The sequence below is a fragment of the Schistocerca americana genome, chromosome 3 (genome assembly GCF_021461395.2).
Source record: "Schistocerca americana isolate TAMUIC-IGC-003095 chromosome 3, iqSchAmer2.1, whole genome shotgun sequence".
In the NCBI taxonomy this organism is placed as follows: domain Eukaryota; kingdom Metazoa; phylum Arthropoda; class Insecta; order Orthoptera; family Acrididae; genus Schistocerca; species Schistocerca americana.
Genome location: NC_060121.1, coordinates 334600541 through 334618018, shown reverse-complemented (window position 1 = coordinate 334618018; position 17478 = coordinate 334600541). Strand labels below are relative to the sequence as shown.

Genomic DNA, 17478 nt, shown 5'->3' with positions numbered 1-17478 from the left:
TTCGAAAGCTTCTATTCTCTTCCTGTCCAAACTATTTATTGTCCATGTTTCACTTCCATACATGGCTACACTCCATACAAATACTTTCAGAAACGACTTCCTGACACTTAAATCTATACTCGATGTTAACAAATTTCTCTTCTTCAGAAACAGTTCCCTTGCCATTGCCAGTCTACATTTTATATCTTCTCTACTTCGACCATCATCAGTTACTTTGGTCCTTTACTACTTTAAGTCTCTCATTTCCTAATCTAATTCCCTCAGCATCACCCGACTTAATTCGACTACATTCCATTATCCTCGTTTTGCTTTTGTTGATGTTCATCTTATATCCTCCTTTCAAGACACTGTCCATTCCGTTCAACTGCTCTTCCAAGTCCTTTGCTGTCTCTGACAGAATTTCAATGTCATCGGCGAACCTCAAAGTTTTTATTTCTTCTCCATGGATTTTAATACCTACTCCGAATCTTTCTTTTGTTTGCTTTACGGCTTGCTCAATATACAGATTGAACAACATTGGGGAGAGGCTACAACCCTGTCTCACTCCCTTCCCAACCACTGCTTCCCTTTCATGCCCCTCGACTCTTATAACTGCCACCTGGTTTCTGTACAAATTGTAAATAGCCTTTCACTCCCTGTATTTTACCCCTGCCACCTTTAGAATTTGAAAGAGAGTATTCCAGTCAACATTGTCAAAAGCTTTCTCTAAGTCTACAAATGCTAGAAACGTAGGCTTGCCTTTCCTTGATCTTTGTTCTAAGATAGGTTGTAGAGTCAGTATTGCCTCACGTGTTCCAATATTTCTACGGAATCCAAACTGATCTTCCCCAAGGTCGGCTTCTACCAGTTTTTCCATTCCTCTGTAAAGAATTCGTGTTAGTATTTTGCAGCTGTGACTTATTAAACTGATAGTTCGGTAATTTTCACATCTGTCAACACCTGCTTTCTTTGGGATTGGAATTATTATATTCTTCTTGAAGTATGAGGGTACTTCGCCTGTCTCATACATCTTCCTCACCCGATGGTAGAGTTTTGTCAGGACTGGCTCTCCCACGGCCGTCAGTAGTTCTAATGGAATGTTGTCTACTCCCGGGGCCTTGTTTCGGCTCAGGTCTTTCAGTGCTCTGTCAAACTCTTCACGCAGTATCATATCTCCCATTTCATCTTCATCTACATTCTCTTCCATTTCTATAATATTGTCCTCAAGTACATTGCCCTTGTATAGACCCTCTATATACTCCTTCCACCTTTCTGCTTTCCCTTCTTTGGTTAGGACTGGGTTTCCACCTGAGCTCTTGATACTCATAAAAGTGGTTCTCTTCTCTCCAAAGGTCTCTTTAATTTTCCTGTAGGCAGTATCTATCTTACCCCTACTGAGATAAGCCTCTACATCCTTACATTTGTCCTCTAGCCATCCCTGCTTAACCATTTTGCACTTCCTGTCAATCTCATTTTTGAGACGTTTGTATTCCTTTTTGCCTGCTTCATTTACAGCGTTTTTATGTTTCCTCCTTTCATTTATTAAATTAAATATTTCTTCTGTTACCCAAGGATTTCTACTAGCCCTCGTCTTTTTACCTACTTGATCCACTGCTGCCTTCACTACTTCATCCCTCAGAGCTACCCATTCTTCTTCTACTGTACTTCTTTCCCCCACTGCTGTCAATTGTTCCCTTATGCTCTCCCTGAAACTCTGCACAACCTTTGGTTTAGTCAGTTTATCCAGGTCCCATCTCCTTAAATTCCCACCTTTTTGCAGTTTCTTCAATTTTAATCTGCAGTTCATAACCAATAGATTGTGGTCAGAGTCCACATCTGCCCCTGGAAATGTCTTACAATTTAAAACCTGGTTCCTAAATCTCTGTCTTACCATTATATAATCTATCTGATACCTTTTAGTATCTCCGGGATTCTTCCATGTGTACAACCTTCTTTTATGATTCTTGAACCAAGTGTTAGCTATGATTAAGTTATGCTCTGTGCAAAATTCTAACAGACGGGTTCCTCTTTCATTTCTTACCCCCAATCCATATTCACCTACTATGTTTCCTTCTCTCCCTTTTCCTACATTCGAATTCCAGTCACCCATGACTATTAAATTTTCATCTCCCTTCACTATCTGAATAATTTCTTTTATCTCATCATACATTTCATCAATTTCTTCATTATTTGCAGAGCTAGTTGGCATATAAACTTGTACTACTGTAGTAGGTGTGGGCTCCGTGTCTATCTTGGCCACAATAATGCGTTCACTATGCTGTTTGTAGTAGCTTAGTGCACTCCTATTTTTTTATTCATTATTAAACCTACTTCTGCATTACCCCTATTTGATTTTGTATTTATAACCCTGTATTCACCTGACCAAAAGTGTTGTTTCTCCTGCCACCGAACTTCACTCATTCCCACTATATCTAACTTTAACCTATCCAGTTCCCTTTTTAAATTTTCTAACCTACCTGCCCGATTAAGGGATCTGACCTTCCACGTTCCGATCCGTAGAATGCCAGTTTTCTTTCTCCTGATAACAACGTCCTCTCGAGTAGTCCCCACCCGGAGATCCGAATGGGGGACTATTTTAGCTCTGGAATATTTTACCCATGAGGACGTCAGCATCATTTAACCATACAGTAAAGCTGCATGCCCTCAAGAAAAATTACGGCTGTAGTTTCCCCTTGCTTTCAGCCGTTCGCAGTACCAGCACAGCAAGGCCGTTTTGGCCTAAATTTACATAATTCCACCTCAGCATTCCTTCACAGTAACTACTCCTTTCTTCACTCCATTTTAGTTCCTTGCATCTTTTATTTTCTGACCAGTCCATTTTTCACTGTCCAGCCTACCATCTCTGTTACATACAATCCACTTAGCTTTTCACTATTATTAACCCATGCACAATGTTTTAGTAGCAATCTCTGTCTTGCATGTTACCCTGTCTTCCACCTTTAAGTTCTCAGATTTTCAAATCTTGTCCGGTGCAGTCCCCAACAATCAGTCTTTTCTTCTCATACCATCCGATAAGTCTCCCCTGACCTGGGTTTCTGGGTGACTTTTCTCAACTGCACCGTCTTCCTTCCCTTTAAACTCTTCTGACAGAAGAAGGAGCTACTGGCTGCAAAAGCTTGTAAAAGAGAATACTTTGATTTTAAGGATTTTACGATGGTTACTACTTCTCTGGGAGACGAGAGTCTCATTTCCATTTTACTGAAGTTATTTTTAGAGGCTGGTCTCAGATATTTCACTGCTCTGTTTACTGAACCTGATGTCCCCTAGCTGTTGGAAACAGAAACAAAGTACCTGCTTGAGATGTTTGCAACATTACATGTGCTTGTTACCAATGTCTCATTTTATCTGTTCCTCTTCATTTTCAGCCCCACAAAGAAGGCTGTGAATGGAATATGCTAATAAATAATACAAATATTGACACTCAAGTTAGGAAAGGAAGACTGGTGTTTAACATACTGTCAGTGACAAGGTCATTACAAATGGAGCACAAGCTCAGAATGGGTAAGGATATAAAAAGGTAATCATGAAGCATGTCCTTTTCAAAAAAAGAAACAATTCCAGCATTTGCCTTAATTGACATAAGGAAAAGCTTGTAAAAACATGACTTGGACAGGTGGATATGAATTTGTGCCTCCTTGCTCAATCTGTTAAAACATACATTCCACAAATAGCTAGATTATTACTTTCTCAGAATGAAACAACAGAGGATAACAACAGTAAGTGAATCATTATGGCCCTCTGTCATAAAATATATAAAAATAATAATATATCTTACAGGCACATCAGGAGCACCTGATGATATCAGCAAGATACGTCAACACTTCTTTTGGCAGTCAAACATGATTATCTGGCTGAAAACGCAGGAATAGACAAATCTGCAAAAGGAGAGCACAAGATCTTGAAAGCTGCATTTTTTTAAAACTTGGATTTACCACTGCCAGCCTGTTGTTGTAGTGATCATAATTTCCACTTTGTTCAAATTGGTCCTACTGCCTCTCTTTCTCTCCCTAGTACATCTCTTATTAAGTAAAATTGTGGACATATATTAAATCTGTAGTGACTTTCACTATATACAGTGGTACAATACGGTAGTCTGTACGAGAGTTCCACCACTCCAAGCTGCATTGTGTTTATTCTTTGTTTTTTATTATTTAGTTACTCCATGTTTTCATCTCACTAATACTGAAAGTCATGCAGACTGCATACTTCTGTGTAATTAATTTACATGTGGAAATAAGTCTTTCCATGAGTTAACCACATATATTTGGCATCACCCGACATGATCACGCATAACAGTACTTCAGCACCGGCTGTGATGCTCTGCGCCACATCAAAACTACGATTGTTACCCCTGTGCCAGCCACATTGGTTTTTCATTCAGCACAAAGGTGAACACCTCGTCAGTGCCTACCAAGCCAGCCTTAAGTAATGGACTTATCAGCAGGGTTACGATCAAACCACCGCCTTTTTGACAACATAACCCGTTGCTTTGGTTCACGCAATTATAGAGTGATTTACAGCAGATAAAATTAAATTTAGTTATGTGGTAGCTGAGTTAATAGAAAATCTTGACACATAAATCTAAGACATTCTCACTACACCTCTGGAAACTGAACGATATGCTGCTATAAAGAATGTGTAGACCATGTGACTGTCCCATTCTGAAGCCAAATATCTGGAAAACCTTTTACAGACACAGGAATTAGGTGACAAAACTCCGTCCCAACTACTTTTTCGCCTGCATACTCTTGCAAGTAATGCTGTCAATGAAGATGTATTAAGCAATCTATGGATATCTTCCTACTGGCAGTTGCACAAAAGATTTTAACGGTTCAGAGATCTGAAGGCATTAGCACAAACAACTGATTGGATAACAGAAACGTATCAGATGACAAGCACCGCAACAATGGCTACTGCACAAGACAGCACAACCTCAGCGACTTTGTTGTCATAACAATCTCAATTAGCTGGGCTTACAATGCAAGTGACTGTGCTACAAAAAGCACATAAAAAGCAATGCACACATTGACAATCAAGGAGTTGAAATAGTTTACCAGTGACACACAACATATACCGGTACCCTAGAAAACTTGGCCAAGAGGCATGAAAGTGTATAACACCATGTAAAGTGAATTGTGATGAGGATACGGTAGCAGCTGGAACAACAATATTTTTTTTGTTTAAGACTGCCCCACAAAAGTGCAGTACCTGATACCCACCAGAGCAGAAATATCAGTGCCTCCCATGACCCCAAGAAACCATGTCACAGCCATGATGATGTTTGCCTGTATGCAGCAAATGACACAGAGATTATGACAGATGGACACGTCACTTTACTACTCAACTTCAGACTGCATCTACCTTTGAGTGGTGGTTAACCATGGCTGATGTATCACACCCCATACTAGGAGCAGACTTCCTGGCATTCTACAATTCAAAAATTCCCAGAGATCACAAAGCAATCACTAATGTTAACACATGTCAAACACTCAACTGTTCATCATATCCTCACTACCCCAGACCCGCCCTTGACGTTTAGCACCAGATAAATTACAAATTATCAAACAAGTGTTTCGTAGCACGTTAGTTCAAGGCATTTGTCACTTTTCAAGTAGCAGCTGAGCAGCCCCTCTTCATGTGGTACCAAAAAAGAAGAATGGCTGGTGCCCCTGCGGTGATTACCAGCAATGAAATGTGAGAACCATTCCAGGCAGATATCTTGTGCCACATATTGAGGACTACAAGACAAACAATTTTTACAACAATAGATTTGGTCAGAGCATACTATCAGATTCTGGTTGCTCTTGAAGATCTTCCCAAGACAGCTGCCACTATGCCATTTGGTTTATTTGAGTTCACGTGAATGCCATTCAGGCTCTGTAACGCAGCACAGGCTTTTCAGCATTATAACCGTTATGTCCACTTCTGAAGAGGAGCACATGCAGTGTTTGATGAAGTTGTTTGAATATTTGCATGTACAAGAACTAGTAGTGAACCCATCAAAATGTATTTTTCGCATCAACGAAGTCCAGTTTCTTGATACACAGTGGATGCAAGTAGCATCCGACCACCACAAGACAAGGTGGAAGCCATATGTGGATACCCACAGCCAGTTACAACTCAGTAGTTGCAAATTTATCTTGGTGTAATAAATTTCTACCAGCACTTTGTGTCGCATCATGCACTGATAATAGCACCATTGAATGAACTCTTGAAAGGTGCACATAGGCCAAATGATAGATTGCGATGGACTAGTGAGGCAGACCATGCTTTCCATGTTATCAAAACAGCAACAGCGGATGCAGCTCTACTAGCACTCCCTCATCAAATTGGCTGTTAGCATTACCGATCGAAGCTTCTGCTAAAGCAGTTGGAGGAGTGTTGCAGCAGATGATAAACCAGAGTTGGCAACTGCTTGCTTTTTTTAGCCAAAAGCTGTATCCTCACAACAGAAGTGGGCGACAGGCCATTGCAAACCATGACAACCAACACCATAGTAAAAAATTCAAGCATTCTTTGGAAAGCGGCAATTTCAGTATCTTTACAGGCCACAAGTTATTAACATATGCTCTCAAAGTGAAGCCAAGCAAGGCATCGCCAGGACAACTGAGGCATACTGACTACATTGGCCAATTCACAACCCACATCATATATGTGCAAGGCAAACTTAATGTCAGATTGAGGCATTGGCAGTAATTAAGCATACATCACTGCACGCTGAGGCCATAGATACAGCTATTGATTTTGATGCCATGGCATGGGTACAACAAGCTAATGAGGTGCTGCATTCAATGCTTGTGCAAAAATCAGGTTCCCAGCTATGAAGAGGAGCAATACCAGCCACAAACGTGCAGTTATAATGAGATGTCACCAAGTTAAAGTCTGGGCCATTTGTTCTGCAGCAATTTCAAGATCTGGTAATCACTTCGATACACAATCTAGAACATCCTGGAGTCTGAGGAACCACGACAAAGTATGGCCTGTCAAAAGAACAAAGTCACACAACATGTCAAGGCACTGGTAGGTACATTTATCAGGGTGTATATGTGGACAAAGAAAAAAAATTCCCGGATTTCCCGGTTAAAAATACACTTTCTCCCGGGTGAAAATACACTTTTTCCGTGTTAAGTGACAGTATACTCTTCCTCGGCACCGTAAAACTCATCAATCCTTTGAATGTTTATGGTTTTATATACTAACGCAGAATTTCCCGGCACTTTAGAAAACGAAACTCCAGGGGGGAAAAAACCTTTTGAAAGACCATTGATGTGCAGCAACATATACACTGCATATTTTCGTATTACGAAGGTATAAATTTTAATTCCACGAAACACCGCATGTCACTTTCCGAAGCATTCAAATCGAAATTGCTATGCACTTTTGTAAGCCAGTCATAGCTCATGTCACGTAATCTCGCCAGCTGATGACAGCATACGACACGTGATATAGTCAGCCAATAGCAAGATCACTCTTAAGTAGTGCGAGCACACAAATAAGAAAAGTTAATGGTTTAAATTAATATACACAGCATTCACATATAATATTTGTCTCGAAGATTAATAAGCTGGAAGAGAAGTAAAGCTTCCCCATATAACGTTGATCTTTTTTGTGCGTTAAGATACATCACACAAATGTGCCAGTAAAATTTTTAATAATGACGTAAATGTCTGATCTTCTGGGCTCGAAATTCTTCTAAATGGTCATCCTCAATGAGTTGATTTTGGAATCAGAGTCAAACGCTTTGTGATTTAAGAAATTCATCGTACATAGTTCATCTTGCATAAAGGGAAATTTGCTTTGAATGTAATGCTTTTCAAACCACCATTCGCAATATTTTCCTGCGACCTGTTAGAAATAGGTTCGTTTCAGCAGTTGCAAGTGAGGGCGAGATAACAGGCGTCACCGCACTTGCGCAGCTACGATGAAGCAGGAAGCCCATATGTTCGCACATTTTTTTTTGGTCATCAGTCTACTGACTGGTTTGATGAGGCCCGCCACGAATTCCTTTCCTGTGCTAACCTCTTCATCTCAGAGTAGCACTTGCAACCTACGTCCTCAATTATTTGCTTGACGTATTCCAATCTCTGTCTTCCTCTAAAGTTTTTGCCCTCTACAGCTCCCTCTAGTACCATGGAAGTCATTCCCTCATGTCTTAGCAGACGTCCTATCATCCTGTCCCTTCTCCTTATCAGTGTTTTCCACATATTCCTTTCCTCTCTGATTCTGCGTAGAACCTCCTCATTCCTTACCTTATCAGTCCACCTAATTTTCAACATTCGTCTGTAGCACCACATCTCAAATGCTTCGATTCTCTTCTATTCCGGTTTTCCCACAGTCCATGTTTCACTATCATACAATGCTGTACTCCAGACGTACATCCTCAGAAATTTCTTCCTCAAATTAACGCCAGTATTTGATATTAGTAGACTTCTCTTGGCCAGAAATGCCTTTTTTGCCATAGCGAGTCTGCTTTTGATGTCCTCCTTGCTCCATCCGTCATTGGTTATTTTACTGCCTAGGTAACAGAATTCCTTAACTTCATTGACTTCGTGACCATCAATCCTCATGTTAAGTTTCTCGCTGTTCTCGTTTCTACTACTTCTCATTACCTTCGTCTTTCTCCGATTTACTCTCAAACCATACTGTGTACTCATTAGACTGTTCATTCCGTTCAGCAGATCATTTAATTCTTCTTCACTTTCACTCAGGATAGCAATGTCATCAGCGAATCGTATCATTGATATCCTTTCACCTTGTATTTTAATTCCATTCCTGAACCTTTCTTTTATTTCCATCATTGCTTCCTCTATGTACAGATTGAAGAGTAGGGGCGAAAGGCTACAGCCTTGTCTTACACCCTTCTTAATACGAGCACTTCATTCTTGATCGTCCACTCTTATTATTCCCTCTTGGTTGTTGTACATATTGTATATGACCCGTCTCTCCCTATAGCTTACCCCTACTTTTTTTCAGAATCTCGAACAGCTTGCACCATTTTATATTGTCGAACGCTTTTTCCAGGTCGACAAATCCTATGCAAGTGTCTTGATTTTTCTTTAGCCTTGCTTCCATTATTAGCCACAACGTCAGAATTGCCTCTCTCGTCCCTTTACTTTTCCTAAAGCCAAACTGGTCGTCACCTAGCGCATTCTCAATTTTCTTTTCCATTCTTCGCACGTATAAAACATTAAAAGATCTTACATTATGTCATAAAAGAAACAAGACATCAGAGGATACTTCAAGAGCATCGGAATTTCGTCAACCATGCTAAAATGCATAATTCAGGTTAAAATGCACATTCGTATGTAAATTTTCTTGGAGTACCAGTAAGGTATTATCTCATGTTTGGTTCTTTATTATCGCATAATGCCACACATGCACTTGAAATGCAGCGAACAGTTGAAACTAGCCAATAGTGTGATATTAAACACTTCGTTTCAGATAAATTGCCTGCCTCAGCAGAAAAGATTAATAAAAGCCAAATCTCTTTAGCAAACCGGCAAAAGTAACTAATTGCTCTGCAAGGCGATTAATGCTTGTCTGTCAGAAAGGTGGAAATAATATCTTAAACTAATAACGTACTTTAGCCTTCCGTAATTATGCAAGCATATTTTAATTCATCTGATAGCTCCCGGCGACAAAAATCCATTTTGTTATCATTTAACGTGAGAGGCAATAAACAAAGAGGAAACAACAAAATCACTGAACGTAAACACAGGTCACGTGGAGACGACCCACCTCCCCACCACAACTCAGACTGCTCTGTGCATCAGCCCCAGATTTACTATACTTCCGAACTGGCGCAATATTAACTAGTGTGCACCCAGCCACACTTACGTAATCAGAAGCGGGAGATGATATTACTCGTACGAGACTCAACTGCGCAAGCGCAAGAGCCCGCCCGCAACTGCTCAAATGAATCTAATTTAAACAGTTGTCACGTCATGCTCATCGGCGGCAATTTGTTGTTATGAAGCATTGCATAGTCTTCCTAAAGCCTTTGACACACTTTTCTGTTGGCTGACGCTTGTACGAGCACTGTTTTGTCGTTGTATATGGCGCATTTCCTTTGCAACTTAAGTTTTGTTTTCGTTTTTTTTTTCTCTCTTTCATGTTTTGTTGCTGCAGTATTATTCTGCAGTAGCGGGATACGGTAATATCCTTTGTCAGAGTATTGGTTCTTACCAGTCAAAATCACAAAAATTTAATTGAAAACTAAAACAATGAAAAATTCCCGGGTTTTCCCCGGATGAAAAAATTCCCAGGTTTTTCCCGGATCTCCCGGTTGTCCCGGGTCGTACACACCCTGATTTATACTGCCTAACCATTGACTTTACCATGTCCAAATGGATGTTGTAGTCCCTCCATCAACGTCCGAAGGCTGCAATTACTGCCTTATGATTGTGGGAAGATACTCGAGATGGCCAGAAGCATTACCTACGGCAGACATCACTTCGGAGATAGTGGCAACAATGTTTTTCAGAGGATGGATTGTGTGTTTTGGCATACCATAGTAAACAATGACAGATCAAGGGCATCTATTTGAGGCATACCTCTTTAAGGCCCTTGCCACACTGTTAAGTGTCAAGCAAATAAGGACCACCACGTATCAACCCGCAGTGAGCGGCTAGGTGGAACTCCTACACTGACCACTGAAATCAGCCATGGAATGTCACGCAGCAGACAACTGGACAAGTCTACTGATTGTTTTACTAGGATTGTGGACAACCTTCAAGCCTGAATCACAAGCCACAGTGGAAGAATTGGTGTACCGCCAATTGTTACGTCTGCCTGGAGAGTTCATCTATGATATGGGTGATGAAATTATCGCAGTGTCAGACTTTGCCACCAAGTTGTGTTTACCACAGTTGCACTTCACTGTATCAAACCAGCATTTTAAGATTCATGGCCAACAGAAAAAGAATTGGCACCGAGAAACATGGATAAGGGAGAAGTAGCAACGAAAGATCCACCTAGCATGGCCAGCTACAGAGGAGGCTTGACGAACATCGTATGCTGCCACACAGCAAACACCAGCAGGCGCTACCATTTTGCAACTAGAAGAACACATTGATCCTAAGCAGAAGCCCCTGAGTTTCGAGAAAGGCGTGATGACCCGATCTGGATGGCATATCAAATTTAATGAGACATATCGCTGACACAGGAGGGGGGGGACTGTGTAGTGACTCCCACTATATACAGGGTGATTCAAAAAGAATACCACAACTTTAGGAATTTAAAACTCTGCAACGACAAAAGGCAGAGCTAAGCACTATCTGTCGGCGAATTAAGGGAGCTATAAAGTTTCATTTAGTTGTACATTTGTTCGCCATTTCAGCCAATAAAGTTTTTGGTCCCTTTTTCTTCGAAGGTGCTACTGTAACTGGACTACAGTATCTGGAGATGTTAGAGAATTGGCTGTTCCCTCAGCTCGAACAAGAAGCACAACACTACGGTATGTTGATGATTTTCACTTATGGACCGTCTGACAGCAACTGAATAAAACACAATTTTAGTGCCATACGCGTTTCGCCTTTATTTTCTGCAAGGCATCATCAGTGGCAGGTTGCGTAGACAGTTTCTTACATATTACGCTCCTGTTGCATTTTTGGTCTTGTTCTTCTTCCTACGAGCGCCAATTTGCTGCTTTTTCCTGCATTCCACAGCACTATGCACTGAACGCTTTTTTTAATTAATTTTTTGCCCGCGAAAGGCAAAGGTCCCGAGTTCGAGTCTCGGTCGGGCACACAGTTTTAATCTGCCAGGAAGTTTCATATCAGCGCACACTCCGCTGCAGAGTGAAAATCTCATTCTGGAAACATCCCCCAAGGCTGTGGCTAAGCCATGTCTCCGCAATATCCATTCTTTCAGGAGTGCTAGTTCTGCAAGGTTCGCAGGAGAGCTTCTGTAAAGTTGGGAAGGTAGGAGACGAGGTACTGGCAGAAGTAAAGCTGTGAGTACCGGGCGTGAGTCGTGCTTCGGTAGCTCAGTTGGTAGAGCACTTGCCCGCGAAAGGCAAAGGTCCCGAGTTCGAGTCTCAGTCAGGCACACAGTTTTAATCTGCCAGGAAGTTTCATATCAGCGCACACTCCGCTGCAGAGTGAAAATCTCATTCTGGAAACATCCCCCAGGCTGTGGCTAAGCCATGTCTCCGCAATATCCTTTCTTTCAGGAGTGCTAGTTCTGCAAGGTTCGCAGGAGAGCTTCTGTAAAGTTTGGAAGGTAGGAGACGAGGTACTGGCAGAAGTAAAGCTGTGAGTACCGGGCGTGAGTCGTGCTTCGGTAGCTCAGTTGGTAGAGCACTTGCCCGCGAAAGGCAAAGGTCCCGAGTTCGAGTCTCGGTCGGGCACACAGTTTTAATCTGCCAGGAAGTTTCAAGAATAAGGCCTCTTTAATATTCAAGGACATTTTAGTGAGAAAAAGAAAAGAGCTCCAAACAGTAAAGATCTCCTAGGCCAGTGACATACGAAAGTAGTAGGATATTCAACAAACTTCTGCAAGGCTTGTTAGCATTATAGCTTAGGTGGCTTTTGTAGGTCAATGGGAGGTAGTTTCCAGGTTTAATAAACTACAAGTGTCCTGAATAAAACTGTTCATCCCACCTTCCCCTACAGCACAGTGGTACACTGTTAACAGTTATCATTTATACCCCATACAAGTTTTTAGCTGCATGAAAAATCCAGACAGTCAAATAAAAACAGATACAACAAAGTTACCAATAAATACTTCAAAACGAAATGATCCTGAAATATACTTTATAATGTAACATTTAACATAAGCAAATAAAAATCTGTCTAACCTTGTAACAAGTTGCAGGTCTCTAACGATTACACTATCTGGACTTCCCATGTTAATATCAGCTTGAAGAGCACAGACTTCATCACGGGAGAAACACGTTCGGTGTGGATTCAGCAGCTCCACAGAAAATGGTCGACCACGTCCTAACATACGTACATCAACATCTTCACGGCCCGAAGAAGAAAATCGTGACCCTATAAAACAAAATTTATTGAACAAATATTGCTTAAGATTAGTTTTGTTGTTTTATTTAAAATTACAAAAGCTTTCAATTCAAAATACTCATCCATTCGGAAACAATTTCACATCATATGTTTATCTACTTTAACTGATATCAATAAAATCAAGCAGAAAAAGACATGCAAACACAACAAAAATAATTTACTATTAATTTTCTGTTCTCCTGCCACTAATGGGAAATGGGAGCAGGAAATAGATGGGAGAGGTAAGTAGTGCACACGGAACAGTAAAGACACTGAGCATCACAGCATTCATTGTGAAACAACATTAGAAAATTACCATGCTGAGCATTGTGCTCTTCATCTGGGTGGTCAAAACTTGCCCATGAGCATAGTTCATAACTGAACCTTGATATAGACCAATTGAAGGCAGCTCGTGAAGCTCACATAAAAAAATGTTACTGCATTCAGAGGTGAACTGAAAACTATGTTGCAAAATAACTTATACATCTCAACCCAGTATTAATTCTGTCAGACTGTAATTCAACTGATTTGTCACGTGTCAGAGCTATTTCTCCATGACAGCTACTCTTAATTCACAGATGAATTTCTGAATAGATGACAGTCTTTGTGCAGCTGTTTCCAGCAAATAAATTTAAATGTAGGTTTAGATTAATGTAAAAGCCACTTTTGTAAGTTTATTTATCGTATGGCAATACACAGTACATAGAATTTGGAAACATGCAAATATACCATTATATAAATATACCATATGTCAGTAGATAAGAGTAAGTACAGAAAGGAGGTAAAAAGAAATGTTAACTATTTTACATGCATATGTTACTGGTAGTTATACAGTTTTATATTAAATTTCTTAGTCCAGTACCATCAACCAGGTAACGACAGAACTGATTGATACAATCAGATGCTGCATTGGTCCTTGCTGGGCACTCTAACTTGCACTTGCGGCTAACAGTTTGTTCAGGTTCATTATAGTTACACTTTGCAGTAACTGATATAGTCCACCTATGCTTCATGGAGTTGCACCTCACATGTTCTGTTCATATTCTAATCCCCTTTGACCATATTTTCTTAAGAATATTCATTACCGGAAGTTGTAGTGTGGGATCTGTGATATCTAGGTGGTTGATATCTGTTGTTCATCTCCTCTTTCATTCTTTACTAATGCTGAAATTTGATTCTGTGCTATTTCCCAGTCTGGTTTCTGGGACTTCAATCAATGTTGTAATCAACTGTTTGCAGTCATATGGATGGCCAGGTATTGTGGTTGGTACGAATCATGGGATTTCTTTGACATTCACGAAACTGTCTGTCATCCTAGATCAGGTGGTGTAATGTTCTTGGGCACAGGTAAACACAGTGTTGGGGTAGATTTTAAGGTACAGGCTGTCATCACCATGGTTTGATTTAGTCGCACATCCAATTTTTTGATGTTTGCACTCTTGAACCAAATGATAGCACAATATTCCCAGGTTAAATAGATCAAAGCAGTTACTGTTATGAAAAGGGTTTTACTTGGACTATCCAAACACTGTTTCTAGTTTTTATTTTTTAGCTTGTACACTCAAGGTTTTCGTAACATCAAAGAGCAGTTTAGCACAAAAATGAGATGTTTAGGGTGGAAGCTGTATCATAATCTCTTTCAATAGGAAAGTAGCATTTAGTTGTTTAGCTGTCAGATGGTTATTTTGGTGAAATGCACACATCTCAGCTTTGGAGAAGTGAAGGAGTAACCTTAGATTTTATAATAGTTATGGAGTGAATCCAAATCTTCATTAAAATGTTCTTTCTGTCTCTGAGTGATTTATATAGACTTGGGATGGGTTGATCGTTTATGTACCTGAATTTATCACGTATAGTGGATGGCATGTTGCTGATCCTCAGGGCAGCCAATTTTTGAATTTATATAACTTGCAACTGTGACTTTGAAGGAGTGATTTATTCAAATATTTTAATCAGATCTGCAAGTTGTCTGCTAGGTACATATTGTTTGAGTTTTAGGGTTAGATCTTCATGCCAAACTGTCACACATGCAGGTTCAGAAGTGTGATACAGGTTTTAGGGCTATTTTGAAGTCCTCACTCTATGAATGAAATATATGCTAACACCTGCTGACATGTTCTACATCATAAGAAAATACTGCACATATGATCTACGGAACACACAAACATCTAAAGTGTACCAGGTGTATGATTGTACGAGATGTATGACAATAAAAATTAGAATGAATGATACAGAAAACATTTTAACCAATTAAATAAAATAAAATGCTAAATATTTCATTGGGATATGTTTCAGGTGCAAGATAAAAGTATGTTACCCTCTGATTGTGTTATTGCTTCCAGTTTGTCACTAATTATCTCTTGAACGGATGATTCCATTCTCCTTTCACCATCAATGAGCCATGGTGTCTGGCTGAGAAAGCGGGAGAACTTATTGTAGCGACCTGCATACAAAAGCAAATATTACTTCTAAATTAATGGCAAATGATCATGCAATATACAAGATGACGTTGTAGTAGACATAAGTAATGAATATGTGTTTGTACCAACCAACCTGCGAAGTAAATTGAGTTATGAGAACAAGCAACAGAAGTGATGGCAACTGGAACCTGTGGCACAGATGGGGGACAGGGAAAATTTTCCTTGAAAACTTTTGAATCAATGGTTGGTAGCAGCTGTTCTACTCCTTTTCGTGTATACAGTTCACCACGGAACTTCCGTCTCTGTGTCCGACGTTCTGCAAAGAACTTTTTACACATCTTCTGCCTGTTCAACAGAAACAGGTTTATGGTGCCAGTCTTAAAATAGTTCCCAATGTATCAAGCCTACTTTTTATAAAACACAACCAATAATTAAATAACCACCTTTAATACTACTTTAATCAATAACCCACTTATAAGTTACCAACAATTATGAAAAGGATACAGTGCTACTCACCGTTAAGATGAAATGTTGAGTTGCAGACAGGCACAACGGAAAGATTGTTCCACATTAAGCTTTCGGCCGAAGCCTTCATCAGAAAAGAAAAACACACACACATTGACATAAGCAAGCACACCTCATTCACACATGACTGCTATCTCTGTTTGCTTAGGCTCGAATGAAACTGAAACGTGTCAAGTGGGAGCAACAAACTGCAGTGGGGTGGGGAAGTGGAAGGAATAGCAGAGGCAGGGTTGAATGGTGGGATTAGGTTTACTTTGGATGTAGGGTTCGATGGCAAAGAAGGTTTCCCACTGCAGTGATTAGGAGGACAATAGATTTTTGACAAGTCCAGCAGGGTTAAACTGGGGTATACAGCTGAAGGTAAAGCATTTGGATAGAACTGAAATTTCAGTGGGGCTGAGGATTTTGGTGAAAAGGTTAACAACAGTGTTCAGGGATTGTTTTGGCTCTGGATTTAGTTATGAGTCAGAAGACAGCTTTGGGGGATGTGGCAAGTTGAAAAGGTCAGCTAAGAAGGGCCCAGTTGTTATGAGGGGTCGACAAGGAGGAGCACTATGGGTAGGTTAATGGTTGGATACTGGTGCCTGAAGGTGGCAACATGATTTCAGCAGGGTGGATTACTTATGGAGGTAGTGTCTCAAGCGCTCTTCCATGTGCTGCAGTGCAAGGGATTTAGTGTGAGAGACGCAGCTGAACATAACATCTTGATTTTAATGGCAGCTTCACAGCCCAGGCCATCTGGATCCTACCCTTCACCGCCAGCTTTTCCGAACTGCGAAGATGGGAGTTATCCTTACAACACATTCTCTACTCCCAAAAATCATCCCAGCCCTAACCTACAGTACCTACTGTCCCCACATCATCCAACCTCCTCCTAACTCACATTTCCTCACCCTTATTGTGCAATTCTCTATGCCAATGCACCCACTGGTCTTTTTCCCATCTCTACTACTCTCCTTCCCACTCCCATTTTTCCCTTCCCTCCCTCTCCCATAGCTTCCCAACACTGCACCAGGTGGCCCCTTGTCTGCCACCTCTAGCAGCTGCATGCTCTGCCTGGCAGCACTGTTTCCTCTTCTCCCACTGGTACCCTGCTATCCGTGCCACTTTTCCACTTCACCACAAGTTGCTGCTCCCATTCAATGCATTTCAGTTTCAGTCTGGCCTGAGCACCCAGAGATAGTGACCATTTGTGTATGAAAAATGTTTGCTTGTGTGAATGCATGCATGTTTTTCTTTCCTGATGGTGGCTTTGGTCAAAAGCTTAATGTGTAACAGTATTTTTGTTGTGCCTTTCTGCAACTAAATGCGGCATCTTTCTGGTGAGGATCAACCTATCTTTTCCATGATGGTTGATACTGCAACCTGGACTTTTCACTTTTTATTTCAGCACCTCCAGAATAACAAATGACGAATTTCCAAAAAAACACAATTTTATGGTGTACAAACTACTTAAATAGCTATTTATTACACTTAAGCAACACTTTGTTGCACCAAACCAAATGTACATAATTGTAGGCTACCCATTCTGG

The 17478-nt window shown here is 40.5% G+C and overlaps 1 protein-coding gene across 1 annotated transcript in view; it reads right to left on the bottom strand.

The window, feature by feature from the left end:
• Positions 1 to 17478, bottom strand: part of LOC124605792 (tRNA pseudouridine synthase Pus10) — a 90844-nt gene that overhangs the window by 68911 nt on the left and 4455 nt on the right. Inside the window, exons 4-6 of the mRNA XM_047137684.1 lie at positions 15555 to 15766; positions 15319 to 15444; positions 12800 to 12992 (exon numbers count right to left, since the gene is read on the bottom strand). Coding sequence (XP_046993640.1) covers positions 12800 to 12992; positions 15319 to 15444; positions 15555 to 15766 — 531 coding nt within the window. The remainder of the gene's footprint in view (positions 1 to 12799; positions 12993 to 15318; positions 15445 to 15554; positions 15767 to 17478) is intronic.